The sequence below is a fragment of the Cygnus atratus genome, chromosome 4 (genome assembly GCF_013377495.2).
Source record: "Cygnus atratus isolate AKBS03 ecotype Queensland, Australia chromosome 4, CAtr_DNAZoo_HiC_assembly, whole genome shotgun sequence".
Lineage (NCBI taxonomy): Eukaryota > Metazoa > Chordata > Aves > Anseriformes > Anatidae > Cygnus > Cygnus atratus.
The window spans coordinates 7045458-7069171 of record NC_066365.1 but is presented as its reverse complement, the minus strand read 5'-3'; the positions used below and the strand labels follow the sequence as shown (position 1 = coordinate 7069171).

The window sequence follows — 23714 nt, the reverse complement described above, 5'->3', positions numbered from 1 at the left end:
CATTAGAGACGCTGACCATGAATGAAAAGCATGTGCAACAAAACCACAAAACAACCTGTATGCAGTTTTGACAGCACAAGTGTGAAATATCATTATTTTAGATATTTATTTAAAATTATACCTAAATAAACGTTACAGAAATTGAAATTGCTCCATATTGCTGCTTTCTAAAATAAGTTGTTTACTTCTGTAACGACTGTTTTCTTCTTGCTTTTAAATCACTGATGACTTTCCATGTTCAAGGACAACCAGCATGATGGCCATCTATCACCTCAAGTCAGGCAGCAAAACAACTCTTCTCCTATCTGTATTAATTTAATGCAGAACTGTCCTGGTTTCCCCTGTCAAAAGCCAACTATAGCAAGAACAAAACAGGACTAAGAACATGCTTGTAAACGCGTAAAGTAGAAGTAGCAAGGGAATTAAAAATATGCTTCACAGATCTGACAAATCCTTATCAGGCCTCTTAAAGGCATCTAGGATGGGAAAGACTTTATCCAGATGACATCTAGAGGCTCTTCTCTTTTTTCCCCCCTTCAGGTCAATTCTATGCAATTTGTTTTGCTTTATGCAGATTTATTTGCCACCCTTGAAACCCAGCAATCATTACGTTAAAATGCTGTATCTTTCACGATCGTTCCTCCTGGCAGGGAAGTGGGCACCCCATGAGGTAGCAGACAGCCTCATTCCAAATCCCGGCACCTGGTGACCCTACGTCTGAAAGGCACTTCTGAATTTAGCCTTCCTCGCTGGCAAAGATCCAGCACGGTACTGGCCCCACGCTCACAGGAGCCTAAAGAAGTTGCATTTAAAACATTAATCCTGGGGAGGCGGCAAGTGTTACCACCTCCTGTCACTTGCTTCTGTTTGATTAACGCTCACATAAAGACAAAATTCCATAATAACCAGATAAGAGTGCTAGTCTGCTGTGTTGTCCTGCCCTCAGCAGTGCTTCTCAGCACCAGCAGACGAGCCATTTGTGGAACCAAGGCCAGAGATTCTTCCAGCCTGCCATTATCAGGCAGCAGATATATCCAGGAGACATGTTTTCCTGGAATGGAGGCCCAGGATATGGCACACAGATGTTACAATTCCCTCGTCTCACTGCTGGACAAGCTGGAGAGCAAAAATCAAACCTGCTGCAAAAAAAAAAAAAACTGATGACAAATGGTGTAAACTTCACAAACCAGCTCTGAAATTTCACCTGATGGCTGAAGAAAAAGCAGAACAGACCCTGCATTAACATCCATTCACCATGTTATTTTCCAGTATTGATTCAACGTCTCCTGTAGTTCAAATAATAGAACAGGCGGAAAGGTTTAAAAGAGGAAATACAAGGTGTCGGGGAAGACACCAAGGCATCTCCGCGATCGCTTCTGTGCTGGCTCTGCAGCACAATGGGCTCACGGCATGCCTGTAAGTAACACAAACCAACCTGCAGAGTCTCTGAATCTCTACGTGTAACTCACACACAGGTATTATGTTATGGGGCTGTACGTAGTATGGAAGAGACTAGTACGAGTACACTATTTTGCAGAACCTTAGGAACAAGATGCAGCCATACAGTAGTAGCACGGTTAAGCAAAATACATAAGTAAAAACTGTTGTTAAATATTATGACCAAGTTTTAAAAAAAAATATCTCAACCAAACATTATAAAAAAGACCTGCTGTCCCAGCCATGATTTCATGGGCCACCTTCAGAGCCTACTTACAACCACTTAACAGCTCCATCCCATTTCTCGCTACATGCATGAAAGAGATGAAAATTCATGAGAAAAAAAAGCATAATCTAATGTATCATCTTTCTTTGGTTTATCCAAGGGAAATGGTACTGTTCACTTCCAACCTTCCTGCACATTTTGAAGCTGAAATGTTCTCTGCAGCTAGAGCCTACAAATCCACTCAAAGGATATATTGCTGGTTCCAGATATGGCCCACCTCCTGTATATTCTTAGACACAGGTATGGTACATGGAATTGTCTAAAAAGATTGGAAGTTATTTTATAACTTAAACTCCCAGATTAGATAGGATATAGTTTTGGCAACTGCAGTGATCTCAAATGCTGACAGGCTGCCATTCAAACCACTGGCAAATGAGATCTAATTTGCATACATTTCTCTTCATAATTAATTGTGACTAAATGTAGACTTATGGTACATTTTGTTTAGAAATTTTTACATTAACTTCTGAAAACTGGGGTCTATAATGAAAAATCTGATAGACAGTTGATTATGTTCATTATCAGTGCAGCTGCTCAAAATGTCTAGACTATTTTTTTTTCTATGGTATTCTTTTCATCCAGCGTTAAGTACTGCTTTTAAAGAAGATATAATGAAGTGGTAAAAAAAAATGCTTCTAAATAGGTTCTTCTTTCCATTTCAAAGTAGAAAAGTTATATATTTTTTTTAAATCTTTATCTTATTCTTTATACAACCATGGAAAATAGACTTCTATTAGCAGGTGTTGGCTCTTTTTCAGATTCTATAGGGTCCACTATCTAGAAGGACAGAGAGGCCAAATAGTGCTCCATGCACATGGAGGAAAATTGGGCTGCCATCTTTTCCTGCAAGTGAAGCATGATAATACTCCTATTACCAAACCTCAGCAGATGAGCAGCCTATCTGAATATTTTAGTTTAAAAAATGCAAAGCAACTCTGACTTATTTTTTCTTTAGCTGCTTGCTGAAGTGAGGGCTGGGGAGAAGCAAAGTTTTCAGCTGTATGCAGCTGTTACATATGCTTTACCAGTTTGACAAATACAGGACTTTAATTTTCAGCACTTTGTAAATATGAGTTTGCTCCTGCCTAAATGTGATTTCATGTTAAATAATATCCTTCAACACAAAATATAGAAAAACATTCTACAGTAATCTAGAGAAGCAAATCCAGAGATATAAAATATGAAATCCCGAAGTTCTGGGCCTTGGGAGGACAGGATCTCACAGCCTTCAGACAAACAGCAGCAAGCCCTGGAAACTGCCAAACAACCAAAGATTATGTCAAAGGTTAATAGAAACAAGCTTCTACAGAAGAGAATTTCTACTTGGATTCTTGATTTTTTTTTTCCTAATTAAAATTGCTGGATTTTCAAATCTTTCTTATCAAAACGGTCCTCCTGTAAGCAAATTCCCAACTTTTTTTCATGATTGCTACCCTTCCAGAAAGCCTCTCCTCCTTGCCCTGCTTTGCAGAGCCCAGGCTGTAATTCATCTGAGCCAGAAATAAAATATTTGGCCAAGAGAGAAAACAAACAAACAGACCCCCCCCACGCAACAGGCTTTTCCAGAACAACCTACCGCTCTGCCTGCGCTTCATGTGTCATGCTGAATCACAGAAGAGCAGTGACTCACAGAGAAAACAAAATACCCCAGTGCTAAACTAGAGATGTTATTCTCCATGGACTGTGTTATTCCCTCCTTCTGCACCCCTTTTTAATTAAAATTTCTCATGCATATTTTACTAGTTCGGAGGTATCTTTTGCATGATCCATTTCTTCTGTACAATTGTGAAATAGAAACAATACTTTGCTAATATGAACCAAAATGTTAGATACTGTCAAGCTGGTCTTCCAACAGCTGGAAAAATTGAATGGACTGCACAGCAAGCACACTCAGCTACATGTATACCTCGATAATTTCTACTTGTGTGCTGATCCACCACAAGGCTGTGCTGCCATTCAGAGAGACCTGGACAGGCTGGAGAGTTGGGCAGAGAGGAACCTCATGAAGCTCAGCAGAGGTGAATGCAGGGTCCTGCACCTAGGGAGGAATCATGGCATGCACCAGGGCAGGTTGGGGGCTGGCCTGCTGAAAAGCAGCCCTGTGGAGAAGGACCTGGAAGTCCTGGTAGACAACAGGTTAACCGTGAGCCAGCAATGGGCCCCTGTGGCCAAGAAGGCCGGTGGGATCCTGCCCCTCTTCTCAGCCCTGGAGAGGCCACATCTGGAGTGCCATGTCCAGTGCTGGGCTCCCCAGTACAAGAGAGACCTGGAGCTCCTGGAGAGAGCCCAGCAGAGGGCTACAAAGATGGTTAGGGGACTGGAGCATGTCTCTGATGAGGAAAGGCTGAGGGAGTTGAGCTTGTTTAGGCTGGAGAAGAGAGGGCTGAGAGGGGATCTTATCCCTATGTATAAATATCTGAAGGGAGGGTGTCAAGAGGATGAGGACAGACTCTCTTCAGTGGTGCCCAGCAACAGAACAAGAGGCAATGGGCGCAAACTGCAACACAGGAAGTTCCACTTGAATATGTGAGGGTGACAGAGCACTGGAACAGGTTGCCCCAAGAGGTTGTGGAGTCTCCTTCTCTGGAGATACTCAGAACCCACCTGGATCTGATCCTGTGCAATGTGCTCTAGGTGACCCTGCTTGACAGGGGGTTGGACTAGATGATCTCCAGAGGTCCCTTCGAACCTTAACCATTCTGTGATTCTGTATTATTATTTGAACAAAGTTTATTTTGCATCCAGTAATGTTCTTACACTTTAAGACAACAGGCACAAGCACCTTGGGAGCATGGTTCTCCTTCATTCTGCATCAACACCATATCCTGAAGGCACTAACTCTTCAGGAAGCCTTTCAAAGCTACAAAAATACCAACAGTACATAAGAATAACAGCTTCCATCTCAGCCTCTTTTAGATCTCCCCAAATTACAGTGAATGATCCTACGCTCCAAGAGCCCAGTGATCTCCACCTCCCACATGGCCTCAGAGGTCAGTTCCTAGCAGGCATAATTTAAAGGTTTCAGCCAAGCACAACTAGAGCTCTCAGCTAGATCTAGGATTAGAGGAAATGTGAAGATGGAGCTAAGCAACCTATCTGACATGGACAGGACAGAAAATGAGTCATACATTCGATAACGATGCTTTAAATATATTTTGAAATGTTTGTAACATAAAACAAACAAAAGAGGGTATCTACACATACTGGTTTTCTAGAAGGTAGGAGGAAATGACAAAGATCTACCAAGACAGTTGGCTTTCTTCCCCCCACATTCGCCCCCAGATGACTTTTTGGAAGCTGTAGAAGCAGCCATAGCAGGACAACAGCAGAATGTTCTGGCAACTTTTCTGCTCTTCACTAACCTGCCTTTAACCCTGCTATGTGCACCTGGCTAAATGCAACTTGGACAGGTGGCTAGTGTCATAGTAGTAACTTCAGAGCTTGATAATATATGTTAACATATTCACAAATTGCTCTCTTGATTAAATGTTTAATCATGAAAGCTCTTTTCAATATATGAGACAGAATGAATTTCTTAAAGGAATGATAATGACAAAATTCCCCGTCCTAATTAAAATAATCTTGTTTCTCCCTTTTATACTCATGACATCCAGCAGATTTTTACTACTGGTTAGCCAAATAACTGTGTATGCAGTTTTAACAGTTACAAATAATTACAAAGTTGTAAACCATTTACATTTTCTTCTCTTTTAGTGTTACACGATAATAACTGAAAAGACAAATCTTTGCCAAGCACAAGAAACTTTGGAAGCATCAGAGGAAAAGATGAGTAAGTAGTAAATCAAGTATTTCTTAAGAACACATGGCCTTGGAAATAGGCTTGATCTCCCACTGTGAACCAGTACCAAAAAAAAATTAATTTTTCTTCATATCCTTCACCATACCAATAATAAGGTGATGTGAACATTTCCTTAAAAAGAAGGCATTCAAATTTAACCCAACAACTTCATAAGATTGGATGCAGGTATAAAAAAGGTTTTCATCAAAACTGATTGACCTTGCACTTCAGCCATCAAAGGCCAAAGTCAAAAGCAAATGCTTTTGCTACTCCACAGTCCTAGGCAGCTGCTATCACAGCTCTTACTGCCTGTTTTCTCTTGCCCTTCATCGTGCTGTCTGCACTCAGAAATGGACTAGGGAGCTGCACTGGATTAGAACACATAAACACGTATTTTTTTTCTGCAAAGTCATTCTTTTTAAGACTGGATGTGTTCCCAGGTCTGATGAAGTACATGAGCAATCCTACTAATACAGCTGATTGCATAATATGAAGGCAGCATAAGACTTCTGGCCTTGGAGATGGCAGAATGAAAAGGTGGGCAAAATAATCTGTTCAAAATGCTGCTACAGCTCAAAAACATTCATGTAACTATGCCTCACACCTTAAGGTGAAAGGTGCTACAATCTTCAAAAGCTTTTTAGCACACATTTATCTAGTGCTTGCATACTCACAAACTTAAAATATGTGTAAAGTAAGCCACTGAAATGATGTGCTGGCAGGTCTAGAATTATTATTCTAACCCACAGCATCTGTAAGGCCAAGTCATTTCACTTTTGCCCAAGGCTAGCAAATGAAGAACATTCAGGGGTCTGCAACGCTAGCCACTCTTTGCTACCATTAAACATCTCTGCCTTCCTTTTTTTATTGCTTTTTAAAAATATAACAATGCAATCAACAGCCAAACACCTTGATATATCTCAGCATTCCCTAAGAACTAATATGAAGCTCACTAACAAGACCCATGAACCTAGAGTGCAATACCTGCAGAAAATTTCCAAGTAGTTGCTCTAGTTCTAAGTCCATCCGTTGGCTTGGGCCGGGCTCGTGCCACTCTTGTGCTCTTGTTAACAGTTATTAATTAACCAAGTCTCATACACATAAATCAATCCCAGAAAGCGAGTGTTTAGCTTCTGCATGTGCTTACTCCTGATAGGAAGCCCTTTCCACAGGATAAGACACAGTTAATTACCTCAGTGGCGTAACCAAACTCCTGAAATTCTTTACCAGAGCTTTGACACAAAGGAAATTAAACAAGCTGGGCTCAGATCCAATTGCAATTTTCACGGTTAGGACTACATACGCTCATAGTAACTTTGTCTAAATGTGATGAAAGAATATTTTAATTCTTCATCCATCCCATAAATCTCCTGGGAACAATGACATTCATGATCCTAGTATGGTTTGGAAAGGAGAGTTTTCCCTCCTGCCTCACAATTGCCTAAACCCACTTACTGGCTGTCTCTCCTTAAGTTAGTACTATTTTTCTGAGGGGAAAAAAGTCTAGCTGACTTCTTCAAGCTTTCCGTTCAGTGAAAGAAGCCATTCTCAATATAAGTAGCAGTATACCTTGTCACGTTAGATGCATTTCTCACAGAAATGCTCAAGTTACTGTAACCCTTCTCCATGAAGTAAGTGCAATGGGTCATTGGCAAGATCAGTGCAACCAGCCAAGCACAAATAAATATACACTAAATAAATACAAAGCAAAGCTACATACTCTGATAAACAAAGAGGAAACACCTTTACTGGCAATCGGCTGAAAAATATGTTAAAAAAAAGACAAAACAAAAACAACACACTCAAGGAAAAATTACTTCCTTTGTTTGTAACATTTCCTGAATACAAAGTAATTTTCTATGGGTTAGGATGGAAGAAAAGTTTGCTTTAATAATTAAAAACTAATTTACACAACTAGCACTCCATTAATTATTTTTTACTCTTTCAAGAAATTGCATCAACTAACATGACCAAAACTGTAAAGGTCATATGAGCTTTTATTTCAGAAAAGGGAAATGAAATCTCATCACTGTTGTTCTTTGTTTACTTTAAGGTACAAAGAAATTAAATACATTTCCAAAAATTACTTTTTTCTCTAGCATTGTGTTACTGCTATTTCCCAGGATGCACAGATTTTGGCAATCTACAGTGTGAATTGTTGCTGGATACAAAAGACATTTATTAAGTGCTCACTCTTAGCACCCTTGAAAATTAAGCTATTCTTTACATCTCTAAATGACAGGTTAGGTCTGTAATTTCCAGAACTGAGATTTTACAGTGCTAGCCATACTAGCTTCAAGGACTGTTATACAAAAGGAAATTTCTTGAAGAAAACCTTGATCAGTTTGAAATTCAATAGACTGTGAGAGATCACCTAATAAAAGTAGTGAAAAGATTGTCAGATTAATGTAAACTACATTCTTTATAATTTCTCATATATATTTAGCTCATACAAATGGCTCAACAGTTCACAAATGAGTTGTGGATGAATAGAGAAGACTGAATGTACTACTGAGCTGGAAAGCCCAATTAACACATTGCATGTACACGGAAAGCTGCATTACTGTTGAATGCATCTTTCTCATAGCATTTTGTTATAGCTCTAAAATCACTTTAAAAGTCACTTGGAATTTGCCATGATCATGAACATGTCTGACAAAATGACAACTATTTATTACTGATTCTTCCTGTAATTAAGAGATCTTAATCATCTAGAAATCATTTTTCTGGCTTGCGTGTCTCTGAAATCTTTCTGACCTTCCTACAAAATGCCCACTGCTATCTTTTAACTTTCCATTCTGGAAATGGCTAAGAACTTTTATTTATCAAAGAATAAACAAAGTCCATTCTATCAACGGACAGGAAGGACAGCCTTGAGGAAGGACAGCCTAATTAAGTCATTTCTCTACAAGCTGAGCTGCTGTTTAGGAAAACACACTCCTTTTCTTAGGAGCTAACTAGAAAAGGCAAGCAAAACTAGATGCTGCACTGTGTAATCATGGATTCTTTTATTATTATTATTATTATTTTTTGCCATGAATTATCATTAGGTAAGCAATTAGTGAACTTAAAAACGATTAGGTACTTCTTTTTAGAGTAACACTTGCTTTTATATAATCTCGGATAAAGTTGGCACCAAGCTAGGCATCTGCTAGTGTCGTTACGCAGTTCCATTTCCCCTCACACGTTACCTCACAACTAGGCATCTTGCAAATATTTCATCTTTTCCTGAATATGCACTTTTCTGAATATGAAACAGAATACAGACTAGATCTGATATCTTACATTTTCAGGAGAAAAACGGATATATACTTTAGGGGAATTTTAGGGTAATTTTGAGAAACAACCCTGGAAGACAACCCTAAAATCTAAAAGGTGCTCTGAAGAAGTACATAACAAGCATCTGAGCACAAGGCATGTCTGCAAGGCTTTTCACATTTCAAGAGAGGTTCATGAGAGGAAACTGCTATTACTCATTGTTTGTAGTGAACAGTGCCTGGGAGTCCTAGGCATGCGTCAAGCGCAGTGTTCAGTGTTATTCAAAGGAAGAGAAATGATTTTAGCCCTCGGAGTCATAAGCCCATTTCTCCACAGATCAATTGTTTGCAACAGTTTGACACCTTCTTTCATAATGAGACCAAACACATTTATTGAGCACATTCCAGGCTTTATTGATCTGAGCGCCGTGGTATTACTTATCCACAAAAGGTGCGTGTGGACAGCACAGGCTGCGGTACAAACTGCTTTGTTCTCAGCCCATCCCATGCTGGAGCAATTACAGCTCAGAGAAAGGAGTAGGTAAACTAATTTCTATAGGTCAACCCATCAGTTACCTTTCTGCTAACATTACCAACTAGGGGGCCGATTCTAGCAGCTCTGTCTCCTGGTTACTGGTGGAAGTCATTGATTTCTTTCTACATGTTACTAAACAGCTAAGGGTCAGCTGCATTCCAGGTGAGGTCTTCTGAGATCACTAAAAAAGCTGGATTCCTCATTTCTGCTGACGTCTTATGGAAAACTTAGACCTGCATATCGCTAGCATGGACTGAAGTAGAACTAATCCCTTCAGAAGATTCAACAACCTCTTAACATTTTGACTGAACCCTTTTTTTTTTTTTTAAATGAAGATTTCACTGAATACATTTCTCATTCTGCCACTCAACCTCCCCCTCTGTCAGTTCCATTCCACTCTTTTCCTTGCAAGCTTGCCTGAACTACCCTAACAACAACAAAAAACCCTCAAAATCCCTACAGTGTACACCTCAAAATCACCACCACCGTTCATAAGGTAACACAGACTCTTCTTATGATGAAGAGAGAACGGAAGCAGCACTTGAGTAGTTCTTCACCAGCAGCTCAAGCACACCTGCAGGGTTTCTACTGCCTGGTGTCCACAGGACTCTAGAAACCAAGAAACCTACCACTGGGAATGGAAAAAGGCAGCAACCAGCTTCACGTCAGACCAAACTGAGAAAAGGGAACTGGTTGATTGCTTTGGTTTCCCTGTGTGCTGACAAGGGCACATTCCCCATCACCCAAAGAAAGGCACTGCTTCAATGTACGGTAGTTAAGAGTCTCCCGACTCTTTACACTGATAGAGACACATAAAAACCATGCTTAAAGGATAGTATTTTACAATAACTACTAAGCAGAAAAGAAACAGAAAGCTTCCTTTAAACAGTCAGAAACTGACCCACAGGTTTCTTTTAGATTTGCTTCTATACCCACTATTACTTTTCGGTAATATTCTCAGGTTTATTTTTAACACATATAAAAAGAAATCACTTAAAGATACTTATAATTTGATGTCCTTGCATTTAAATCCATACACGTTTCTGCGAGAACATCACAGGCAAGTTGTCTACATTTCAGCTCTTAGCAAGTCCGATTTAACCAACACTGTTCAAATACTAAATTTCATGGGAAGAACTAGTCCCAAATTTAAGCAGAAGTTCAATAGACCTGGAAAAAACGTGCCTGTGTGGAGAAATCAATTTTTACGTACCCTGCAGAGCAATAGGTAGTGAGTCTTCCAACGCTAGTATTTTTTATTCAAAATTAACTACATTTCTAGTTTGAAACTTAAAAGTTAACTACCCCTTTTTAAAAGAGTCAAGTTCATTCCCTAACTTGTAAGGAGAAACATAAATGAAATACATGGGCTTTGGTGAATAAAATTAAGTCATTTAGGTTTTTACAGTTGTATGAAGAAGGCAAGACACAAATAAAAGACGAATTTACCTGAAAGTAAGCCCAGCCTGCAGGGAAAAAAAAAGGGCCAGACCTCTTCACAACCCAATTATCTAAGAAGCACTGTAAACTTCAAGCGAACATTTATACCAAACCAGAACAAGCTGACGCAGAGAAATCCATTAAATCAAAGAAGTAATGTTCACCTGTAGAAGTACGAGCACCCCCTGACTGTGTTGTGAGTAAAGTGTTCCTGAGTCTTCTCATTTCCAAAGTCCTCTAATGGATCTGACCACAGGATGTCACACATAGGTCCGTATGCAGGTGGTTCCTTGAATCGATCTAACTAAGAAAAATAGGAGACAAAGAAATACTAACTTCTTTCAATAGAAACACTGAAGCAAAGGTATTATTTTTTTCATTCCATAGGTTGCCAAACTAACACCCAAAGCAAACTACTTTTCAACTTTGGGTTACTCTCAGCTTTAAAGCACTGAATTTTGAATAACAGTAAAATGTTCCTTGCTAACACTGATGAAGAGAAGCAGTACTAGATATAGATGAAAAATGAAGAGATACAGTGGATTCCCACTCAATGTGATTTTTTTTTCCTTTTTTTTTATGTTCTTTGTGAATATGGAAAAAAGATAGTAATTCTGTATTTTGTGATTTTTCAAATATCATTGCACTTGATTAATGTGACAGACAATTCAAGAAAAAAAATACAAGTTATTTCAAAACTAGCTCCCATTTTAATTTCAATACATTCATATATATATACACATATATATATACATTCATATATATAAACATTTCTGCATTACAGCATCTTGCCATGGTATTCCTGTTGCTCCCATAACACTAGCTCTAATTAAGCAGCTAAAAATTAGTGTTTCTGCCTGGTATTAAAAGACCACTGGCATTAAAAATTTAAATTATATAGAATCACACTGCATATAAGAGTATAACAAAATATGAAAATATTAAAAAGCAGTATTCCTCTGTAAGCATCCTTTAATACAAAAACAGTCCTTGTTAAGATGGCTGTAAGAGTGAAGCCAGCAGTCCAAAACATTCTCTAGAAAGAAAGAGGATCTTTCTCTCCAGAAAGATCAAGTGAAGATTTGATAATTTAAAAAAAAAAAAAAAAAAAAAATGTAATTTTCAACCAGAAAGAAGTGGTCTTACCTGTTTGCAACACCAAGTTAAAGAGTCTTAATGAGACCACCACAATTTTATCTTTGCATCCTCATTATGAAATATTCATAGCATACCTACACTTCTAACTTATTTCAACCCTCTAAGCAATTAATGCTTTTGTAACTATAACTCATTTAAATTAAATAACAATTCATAAATATGCAAAAACAATTCCTACTGATTGCCAAAGATCAATAAACCTGCTGGGGAAGGGGGGGTGATGGGGGGGGGGGGGGGGTGAAGTGAAGATGTTAATGATCCTAATCTAGAATCTAAGCGCTAAACAATGCTGCTCTGCTATTACACTGTGCAAAGCCAGCTAATTTTCAGGCAGAGAATATTTTAGCTTAATGAAATAGTGAACCTTTAACTCAGAAACCAAACTTTGTATTCAGTAATTTTTGAAAGTGCTGTCAATATCTTAATCTAATTGCATTTAAATCAGAATATGTAATTACTGGTTTAAGAATTATATTTTTAAACAATATTTATTTCTTAGTAGGCTAAAAATTAACCTTAGAATACAATTCATCTTTCAGTATCTGTAAGTTTCAGAAGTGTATACCCATATTTACAAGTTTCAAACTGCATGCAAGAAATATGAAATCTTTACTACTAGAAACACTAAAAACGAATGGGTTAAATATCTCTTTTACCAAACCACATGAAAAGAATTAATCCTTGATAGCATGCAACAACACTAGAGTGCATAAAGATACTGTTTGATATTGTCTAAGTGTGGCTCAGTAAATTGGTGCTTATATTATACTCTTGTGTTATGAAAAGTTTCTTATAAGCACTGCACACCAAAGTGCAGTACTATTAAAACCATGGCAGAAAATTTTGACAATGAAGCTCTTGACTTTTTTTTTTTTTTTAAGTAATAATGTTTTGACTACAATTATTGCTATCATATCACAATTTTTATTATATTATTTAGGTATTGTGAGATTTTTCTAGAAATATATATATATATATACATATACATATATATATATGTATATATTTAACTTCTCTCCAAGAGTGCAGAATGCCTAACAAGGTGCAAGGAGTCATCAGCTGGTATGCTCACAATCTGCCAATAGATTTTACTTAAAGAAATTAATGCTGTGTTCCTTTGTTCCTAAATACTGATTTCCCTCCTAATGCAGTTTTTTTTTTTCAGAAAAAAAGATGATAAATCCTGCGTTATACTGAACGCTGGTGATTTCTTCACCTCAATAAAACACCACTAATTGCAGCAATTCCTTTTACATTCTATTTAAAAAGACCTTTAAAAGACAATAATGTCAATGTGAATGTCAAAATGACATACAAGCATCTTACACAAATGAAAGTGAGAAAGGATTCAATTTCTAGTTATCAGTGATTAACCGTTCTCTCATTAGACCTAAACACTACTCAGACTTACTTTTCTGATGTCATCTAAGGTGTTGATCTCTGGAGACAAGCCACCATGTACACACAAGAATTGTTGGTTCATCAGAGCAGCCAAGGGAAGGCAGTCAAAGGCATCCATGCAGGCATCGTATACTCGTTCTGAATATTTGATTTTACCTTTTAAAGATTAAAATGGTATCAAAAAGTGCAACCAACGCTTAAGAGGAAAACAACAATAGAATGCTACTTAACCCTAATCTTGCTGTCACTGCTCTCTCTTGCACTGAGAACTACAGCAAAGCTTGCTTCATGCAAAAAAAACCTTTAAGGCTACTGTTATTCATTGGTGGAAAAATTCTTCATTTACTATTTGAGGCGAAACTAACAGAAGTTCTGAAAAGTTCATTACATTTTTCTTAAAAACTGTAAATAACCAATTTAATATGCCATTGTTGTCTCCCATGAAACCTATACAGCAAGGCTTAAAAAGTCTGCTGAATGGTAATCAGCTACTACATTTTCACTCAAAGCTCTCTATGAAGTAATCAGAACTTTAGCCCAGTCCCTTACAATTAATTATCTACCGAAAGACCATTATGAAATGAATGAGGTGGTACAATGAAGCTGAAATGTTAATTTACCAATGTGCATATTAAAGTCAGAAAACCATGAAGCCTTTGAGCCAATTAACATTTCCTTTATACCCGCTGCTAAAAATGCAACAGAGGAGCATGGCAATAGCTTCAGTTTACAGTGCCACAGAAAAAAGTTTCAATGTGCAAGTGAAGGTCTACACCTAATGAGCTTTTGTGTGTCACTGCATCCTTTCTTGCAATACAGAAAGGAATTCCTATAAAAAGAGCATACCAAGAAGTGTAAACCAACTTACAGGGCAAGAGTGAATTGCACTTCTGATCAGAAGTTAGCTCAGAGACTAATCCCCTCCTTTCTCCACCACCGAGACACCCTCCCCAAACCCTGCAGGATGACAGCCCGCTCGGGGAACAGGGATGACAACTGAAAATTGCTCAGAGTAAACATTAGGAGTACCTTAAAAATTACTGATAGTTAAAGCAAGTATCAAATACAAAATAACAAAACGAAGCTGTTGAACAGGGATTAAAGACAAGACAGGCTATAAGGTACACTTACATTCTTGCTTAAATGTGAAATACTCTGTTAAATGTCTACATTCATGATTCCCACGAAGTAAAAACAGTGTTTTGGGGTAAAGGATTTTCAAGGCCCACAAGTACAGCACACACTGCAAAGCAGAAACAAGAAAGAGAAACAATTTATAATTCATTACAAAATTCAACCACTATGATCCCCCCCCAACTCCAAAAAGAATCAGCGGCAGAAAAAGTACTCTGCATGAAACATGTTTTCAACACTTAAACTTCATTGTTCATGTATTTATTACATGCAGACATCTCTCCTTGGTGAAACCCGGACTGGCAGAAGCTAGTATCAGTGTTCTCTGATATCAAAGTCTCTGACTTTGGCTAAGTGAATCCCTGCTCAGCCTTCAGTTGTTACAGCTATCAAGAATGCCATGCATCTCCAAAACAAAATGCGTACACTCCACCTGGAAGGCGAGGCAGAAATCTGCTGTGGAAACCATTTCACCGGAAGATCTGCATATCCTGCCTGAAGAAAGACTGTTGCCCTAGAACAATTTAACTCACACTTCAGGAAATACCTTAGCTTCCAGTATTACAGAATTTCTACAGGAATACTTGTAACAAACACTTGCTTGTTATTCGCTTTATGCTGTTCCGCACAAACAGACAAGAAAGAAAAATCCACAAAGCTCTTGCATTAAATGCAGTTACTACAAAGCTTCAGATAAAGCCTTTTGTCTTTCCAGACTTCGATTTGAGATGACATTTCTTGTAGACATGTTTTTAAAAGGTAGAAAAGAAGACTTGGAGGGGTAGTCTGTGCTGAGACCTCTCGAGAACATCTGAACAAAATAGTTGTTTTGAAACAAAATTGACATGGCACCAATGTCAAAGCATTAAGAAGCTCCTGACAGATGAATAAATTTGCAACCTTCACAGAATATTTATCCCTTGCATGACGGCCCTGGCCAGGTACCTGGCTGACAAGCTGGCAGCTCCAGGGAAGCCAATGGAAATGAGACACGTCCCATCTCATCCCACGAGACTGCTGGATGCGCTCAGCCTTCCCACTGCTGCCAAGCTGATGAGCCCACTGTTCAGAAGAACGTGGCAAGGACCATGATGGCCTGGGGAAAAGTGAGCTACAAAACTGTCTGAACGATTTCTCCTCCAGCCCTTCCTTTTGTAAGTACCCACCAACTGCACGATTGTTGCACAAGAAACAAAAGGTGTCAAAATTCAACACTTTCATTTGCAACCATCCCCTAATTACCTCCCTTCATTCTGTTGGGGAGTTTAGTTACCTTAATAACCAACAGCCTGGAATCTGGAAATGTACTTCTAATAGTGGTTTCTGCCTAGAGGAAACCCAGCATTTTTGTCAGTTTCATGCCTCTAAATATGAACAGTATGAATTCCCTTCTATGATTCAGAATGTCTTCATAAAAAGGAATAGAAGATTTATGTTAATCATATCTGAACATTTTGATCTCTGCTCTCATTTGCTTTACAGTCATCATCTTAAAGAAAACATAATGCCGCATTTTTCCATTTGTGCTAAAACTCACACTATCTATAGATAATTACACAGCAGCAGGGGTTTTACAATGCTGCACTTTGTCTTGAATTTATTGTGCGTAAACATCTAGATGCTCTGTCTGGACTCCGTAATTTGTTTGTTTATTCAGAGACTTTAGAGGTAGGTTAAAAAGTAGAGAAGATACAGGCAGCACCCTCCAGTACTTAAAAATATATATAAATAAATAAATAAAAATCAATCCTCCCACTTGGGAAGGTAAGGAAGGGCTCCCAGGCTCACATTACCTCCTCCACCTACCAGGCGTTACTGCCACCCCAGGCAGCAAGAAGAAATGTCCAAACACTACGCACACGATGTTGACCTAATCCAATGGGAAATTATGCTGTTGGGTTGCAGGCTTTAACGGCCTCAGGTTGTGCCAGGGGAGGTTTAGATTGGTATTAGGAGGAATTTCTTCATGGAGAAGGTGGTCAAGCCTTGGAACGGGCTGCCCAGGGAAGTGGTGGAGTCCCCCATCCCTGGAGGTACTTAAGAGAGGTGTGGACATGGCTCTGAGGGACATGGTAGGTCAGGCTGATGGTTGGACTTGATGAACTTGAAGGTCATTTCCAACCTAGATGAGTCTATGAATTACATGCTGTGGCTCAAAACAATCATGAGGGATGTGCCTAGGGAAGGCTGCATAGACAGGGAAGACTTGGCTTTGAGGATTTCACCTCAATAGGCAAGAAAGCCTGGACTCTCCACGTTACCAGCAAAATTCTCCAAATCTGACGATGACTGCTTGGTTTCATCATTTTTCCAAGAACTCAATTCTTTTAACTTATAGTTTAATGCAAAAATTTGAGGTAAATGCTGCAAGACAAGATGATTAAAGTGACACCTCCATTCATCCAAAAAAAGTTCCAACCATAAAAAAGTTGTATTGAAGCTACCCTAGAGCTTCTAGTTCTGCCAAATCTCTTTATAATTTAGGAAAGCACAACATTTAGTGCATAGATGAAAAGCTTCATTAAGAAAAAAAATAGAGTTGGTAATGTCTTCCGTTTAAGTTTTTCAAATTCATAACGCCTTGGCAAGATTGAAATGAGCACAAAATACTTAAAGTATCATCCAGGTCTAGGAAGCAAGGCAAATAAGGAAAACTAAGTTTTATCTTTTTTTTGCATTTGGTACTTGCTTATAGTTAGATCACTTTATGTTTGCTTATCATACTTTTATTTTTCCATGTTCTCTTTGAAGCATTCAAGAGAACTAGAGAAGATAAGGGGGAAGCAACACAGTCCAGAAAATACCATATTTCAAAGCTACTCCTCAAGTAACATAAGCCCAGCCTTCACAATTTGTGTTGTTTTCAGTACTATCATATTTAAGGCTTATTTTCTTTAGATATTTCCTTTGTCTCCCTTTTCTGTTCAGAAGTCCACTGACGTAATATCATAAGAATAAACGAGAGCTAATTAGCAGATTTTTTTTCCTTGCAAACTAAACAACAAATATGAAGGTGATAGTTTTTCATGGCTTTTCAACTTAGTCATTTATATACAAAAAAGTAAAGTCCAGAAAGCATAAGAAAACTTGTTTAAAACAAATGAACAAAAAAATGAACATTTACTGAAGTCAATTTGCTGTTGAAAATCTGAGTTTATAATCTCTGGTTATTTGGTAGTGTTGCTTCCCAGTAGCAAAACTTTAAAATCTCTTCTTTTCTCCAAGTTTTGTTATTATTAATAATATGCTACACGTCATCTTTGCTGTGGCTCTCCATAAAATGTACAGGAGTAACTTTGCAACCCAGACGTCCCTGAGGTAAGAACAAAGAGGTGATCTGCCCGGCTCCCAGCTCCTACAGTAGTCAAGCTGTTTTCCTGCTGAGGCTCTGGCAGCCTCACCACCACGAAAAAAGGTCTATGCAATTAAGTGCTATGTAAGCCAAAGAAGCATATTTTCAAAATGGGCTAGGGATTTAACTCCATTGTTGCATGCTGAGTTGGAGCCTTCTCACAATTTTAAGTCTCAGCTCCTTCTGAAAGGGGAAAGCAAGAATCCCAGACCTCCTTCCACAAATCTCACATTAAGTGCTCAAAGCAAGTAACCTTGAAAAAGTTACCCTTGCCACTAGATTGCAACCACAGCAACACAGCCCTCTGCCTCCTGTGTGCTCTTTCACTGATGATGCCAAGAAGAAAAAGCTGTAGCTCACTGCTAGCTCTACAGCTTTGTACGTGTAACAAAAGATGAACTCTTCCTCCAAATGACTGATGCCATTGGGCACTCCCCCAGCACAAGAAGTTCAATGTGAATAAACACAAGGTAATTCATACTCAAAAAGATAATTTGAGCCATACGTTACTAAGATCTCTACTGACGCTCTCTGAACAGTATTTTAGCACAGCTCCTTCACTCTACCTAACACACATCTCATCTAAATATAAAAATTGCATTATTTTAACTGCACTGCAGTAATTGTATCATTGCAGTACCTAGTACAGATGCAGCTTTCTAAAATGGAATAGTTATCCCGAAGGAAACTATGTGCCTTTTTACACACAACTGCACTCACACTACTAGTACCATTCATTGTGGCATTATTTCAGAGACAAATAAAGACAGGTTGCATCTGTAACCAAAACACATGCCACTGATGCAAATACTTTTCTGAACTACCTACATCAACCACACCTTCAGTGACAACTTACAGTTCTTGCCACAAGTCTTCTTTGCCAACGTGCTCTTATTTTGCCAGTTCTTTGTGTTTCAAAAAGAAGTGCTCAAAAACGTAGAGGTTGCATGTTTAAAAATTAAAAAGGCTACTGCCGTGGAAATCTACTTCTCGTGGACTAACAGTGAAACCGTTCCTTGCAGTCAGGGTCTCAGCTGGTTCCAAAATGTTGTTGAAGAATTCAGTTCTAATCATTCAACCTTTGTTTAATTTATTGTTTTTAAACATCTGCTGAATATTCCCAAGCTGCTTTGGGAACTTGTTTTGACACTTGCACGGTACTTTAGCACCTCTAGATTTTAATTACTGAAACACACTCTTCTAGCTGGTCTCCCAGATGGTTTTATTAAAAATGATCACATGCAAAACATCGCTACTCGCCTTATACTCTTTCCTAGTGTTTAAAACACATTACACCCATTTCAGCCTTTTGGAAGGATTTCAATTTATACCAAAAAGGTGAGCAGATAATTTTTGTTTTTAATGTTCCACTAATTCTTATAAGTAGTACTTTCTAAACAAAAATTTAAGCGCTGGCTCCTAGCTCTCTTTATTGGACCTCGTGTCTTGGCCCAAGCTGTTTTCTGTGGAAAAAAGTCCCAGAGAGATATGGAAGAAATGAGGGGAAAACAGTGCAAGTGACCTTCACAGCACCATCCTGCACTCTCTCCCTGCATCCCAAATGTGTTCTTGGTACGCTGGTGGCTCACTCTGGAAGAGCTGATGCAGGCTGCTAGCTGGGAGGACAGTCCTGACACAAACAGGTGTTCTAATCTGGGAATCTGATATAGAGAAAAATAACTTGAATTTGCTGAATTACTGAATATTCAAGGTTCTGAGAATTATTGCCCAGCAAAAATAAGATCTTACAAGATGCAAACTCTTGATACACAGGAACACATCTGGTACTGCCAGAAAAAAGAAAAGGGCAAGGAAATTTAGGATAATGAAGTTCCTAGGACTTTATTTGCTCTGAAAGAAGTAAACAAAACAATTGACTTCAATGAACTCCTGACTGACCAAAAATATTTCAAGCTTTTTATTAGGAAACATTAATATTCTGGAGCTATGGAGAAAAAGGTGCTTATTCCTCCAATAAAGCCCTCAGAAGTGCATGAAGACTTGAGAGATGGTAAACACATGACTTCGCCAGCATTCACTTCACCCACAGCTTACTAACATGAATTTATTACATGCAACTCTTTCCTTGGGAGATATCAGTCAAATTCTAAAAGCTCAGCGTTCGTAAGCATCTAAAGTGCCAGGTGCTTTTTTTTTTTTTTTTTTTTTTAACTGAACTAAGGTCTGATGGTCAAATTCCTGATCTTCAGACTTAATCCAAACACCTCACTTTGATCTTGCCAGAAACACCACTAAAGCAGCTTCTCCTTTTGGAATGTCAGTCTTTGTATTTGGGAAGTGAACAAGTATACATATTTTGAACCTTAATTAAGCACATTTCCACTTCTGTTCGTTTTGAACTTTTGTTTAATTCTACATCTCAACTGTCTGCTCTGTCAAAAATGATCAGAAGGGTGTGCAATTAAAATTTAAGCCTGTGTGTTTTTATGTGGGATTGAGCAGGAAGAGAATTCCAACAGTTCCTTCACGTGATATTAATGCATTACATTTGGCATTTACTGTGATTGTCATTTTTCAAACATTGATGAAAAGCAGTCTACACGCATACTCCTTTGCACTGCATTGCATTTATGTCTGACTTTCAAAAGAGTTTTCAGACTCAGGTAAAGACCAGTTCTTCCTTACAATCCATTCCTGCAGAAACACTTACAATCTAACTGTTCTTTGGATTTAAAAATAGCCCTCTGTTTTAATCATTTGGATTTCTTTTATCCATGACCATAAACTTGTTTTAAAGGGAGAAGTGAGGGGTTTCTACTCTGGAGTCAAAACCCTGGAACAGTGCACAAGCACAGCCTGGAAATGTTATCAGTTACAGAGCTGAGGAAACAAGTGCACCACATCAGATACTGCAAGTTGCAGAAGTCTGTTTTTCTAAGAGAAGAAACGCGAGAAGAAACGCTCAGGCTCTGCCAAAAGGTCAAATGGAAAAGAGTGCAGCTAAGGGATAAAGATTTGGTCTGTGCCAAGAAAGCTTGTCTCATTGTATCTACAGTTTTGAATTTATTTTTTTTTTTTTAGCTATTGTAGTTTTTTTACTAGTCTTTCATCCTGCAACACTGTGCTTAGAAGTAATTTTACAGGCATAAAACACCCTCTACAAGCAATGGAGCTAACTCTGCCTGGTAAAAATGGAGCACACATGTGAAGGATTGAGCCCTTAGATCAAAAGCTCTGTGGGGCAAGGACTGTCATTTCTGCTGAGTGCCTTATACAAATACTTTTCTCTTTTTCCCTTTGCATTATCAAATGCCTTCCACCTACCTTATGCAATTTCTTCTTCTGTTCTTAATGATAATAACTTACATTATATAGTACCTTTCATCCAGAAGAATCCCAAATGCTTTGCAGCCCACAGACGGGGATTATCTCGCCCACCACCAGAACTCAGCTAGGTTTAGGCTCAATGGTATCACTTTTACGCTAGATAGCTCACGGCAGTTGAAGGGATTTTTAAAAAGCTCGTATTACTCGTGATTAGTACCTTGGACCACCTACTTAATTCTTTTGGAAAGACCCCAAAACTGCGATTGTGTCACGTCTACACTGGCAGAAAGAAGAGCCAACAGATACATGGAATAAAGATCACAGGGTGACTGCCGTGGTGGAAATAGGTACTGAGGCCAGGCTGGGTTGTTTTCCACCATGACTTCTACACCAGCACAAAGTCCTGGCAAGAGCTGGCGCCTGCTAGACGTGCTCAGGACCCCTTCTCCACCAAAAGCATCCCCCCAGCCTGCCAAAGTGCATTCCTCTCCATTTTCCTCTCCTTGTCACTACTTATTCTGTTGAGTTCATGCCTGAATGCATAGCTGTAAATCCGAATACAGTTATGAAATAGAAACCTTCCTCTTCTTTCAAAGGCATTGTTTAATCAAGGTGACAGGTGGGGACAATCAGTTATGCACCAGAAAAGTAGTACTTTGAGCATCCTAAATACAAAAAGGAATAATATAAGGGACAGTTCAGGTATTTCCTTTGCTCTAGAAGAAGCCAGCGCAGCTTCCAGTGAAAAAGCAGTGTTCCAGAACGGAAAATCTAAATGCAGAATATAACTTGCTAAATGTGTATGTGCAGATTGCAAAATGAATTATTTTAAGGGGCTTGTTCCCCACCCATAAGCTATTTTGCCATGTTATATGGCTTGCTCTTGTCTGTAACCAGTAATAGCCCTAAAGCAGATTTTGGCAAACTATCAGACAGGCACTTGAAAGCTGAAGCAAACCATTTGTTCATTCTCTTCTAATAAAAGGTATAAGGAAATGGAGACAAAACTCTAATCTTCCAGATATAATTTGCTTCAGTCAAAGTCTTCATGAGATAAACCTTAGGCTATCACAACTGAAAAATGGTAGTGCAAGATTCAGTCACACAGCAACGTAAGCCTGCAAAGGCATCTTCCACATTCCCACCCTTCTTCCAGCAGTCCCGTACGGCAATCCATGCAGTGATGATTTAGCCCACAGCTCGCCAAAGACCAGAGAAGGGAGAAAGCAGACGCATGGTACAACAAAAAGCCTGATCGTAGCATTGACTTTAGTGTAAGACTAAATCCTGACTATATTAAACATTTATGGTATGTGGGCTAAAGAACCTTGCAATTTTGCACTTGAAACGGTGTATTTCTACTTGTAGAATGTATCACCTCCCAAAGATGCTGTTAACACTTAAAAGTTAGTTTTTAAAAAAATCAGCCAATAAAGCATAAGTAGTTTTATAGAATCTTATTTTTAAGAAACTTCTCTGCATAGTGTAAATATAGAACTGGCAAGATAATGCACTGATCCATTTTACAAACACATTGCAAGTAACTCAGCTGTTTAGGACTACATGTTTTTATATCAATGTGACAGAAGTGTACTAAGATGTCATTTGTAAAACGAAACAGCAGTGTATGCTGCCATCTTAACTAGTCACTGCTACACAACCATGTACCATAGGACCTATGTTGTTTCTAACATAACTCCCTTGGCTCAGAGGGAGTTCAAGTCTGAACTCTTCAAAGGAAAGACTCAAACTATAGCTCAAAAGCTGCTGCAAGGCTTTCTGATGGACCATTGAGTGGTCAATCAGATGAGATCCAGATCAGCTATGATCTGGATGAACAAATCTAGATTAGATTTTATTGGGTAACTGTGCGCCTCAATTGTCAGTTTGCAAAACCAGGCAACAAAACAACTAAAGAAATCCAGTTTGTTTTATGAGCACTCTAACAATGCGTTTGTGCCTGGTAGTTGACTTTCTTCTAGTCAAAGGTAGGTATGTTGGGCAGGACAGTTTTCTTCATAGATTTTCCTTCACAAGCCAGCTAAAAATGCTACCATTTGACCTCTGCATTCTACATCCTGATGCTTGCGTCTGCACCGGGTCTCAGCACTTTCAACAGGGCACATGTCCATCACTGCTCTGTGGATTCAAGTGCCAGAGATCACGCACTGCTGCAACCCAGATTTAAACAGAACTCTTTCATTCTCTCCAGCACAGCATGTTATGTTGCTGGCTTTTTTGTTCTCTTTCTATATCTAGTCCTTCCATTTCATAAAAATTTTGCATACAGGAGGCTCAGATCAACTAAGTCAGTACGTCAAATTGTGTGTCACTTTATTCCTCTACATCTCTTTTCTTATAGCTCATGTCTATTAATCCTATTTAACTTAAGCTGCAGAGCAGACTGCCTTCTGTGCTATATTTGGATGGTCGCTATAAGTTCCTAGGACTGTTCTCCATCAGCTCTCTTGCACAGATGTAGCAGGATTTGGCTGGATACCACACAGCCTTTATGAAAACCCCAACAGTGACATTTAACACGGACCTCTTTTGCTCACAGTGGTATCCGCAAAGAGCCTCTATTCCTGAAGTGGTTAAATTACTATGTCAAATACACACAATAGGCT

The 23714-nt window shown here is 38.7% G+C and overlaps 1 protein-coding gene across 1 annotated transcript in view; it reads right to left on the bottom strand.

Annotated features, from left to right (window-relative positions):
• The window catches only part of PPP3CA (protein phosphatase 3 catalytic subunit alpha), a 198460-nt gene that overhangs the window by 36081 nt on the left and 138665 nt on the right, over positions 1-23714 (bottom strand). Inside the window, exons 4-6 of the mRNA XM_035540680.1 lie at positions 14445-14556; positions 13324-13469; positions 10919-11058 (exon numbers count right to left, since the gene is read on the bottom strand). Of these exons, the coding sequence (XP_035396573.1) occupies positions 10919-11058; positions 13324-13469; positions 14445-14556 (398 nt within the window). The remainder of the gene's footprint in view (positions 1-10918; positions 11059-13323; positions 13470-14444; positions 14557-23714) is intronic.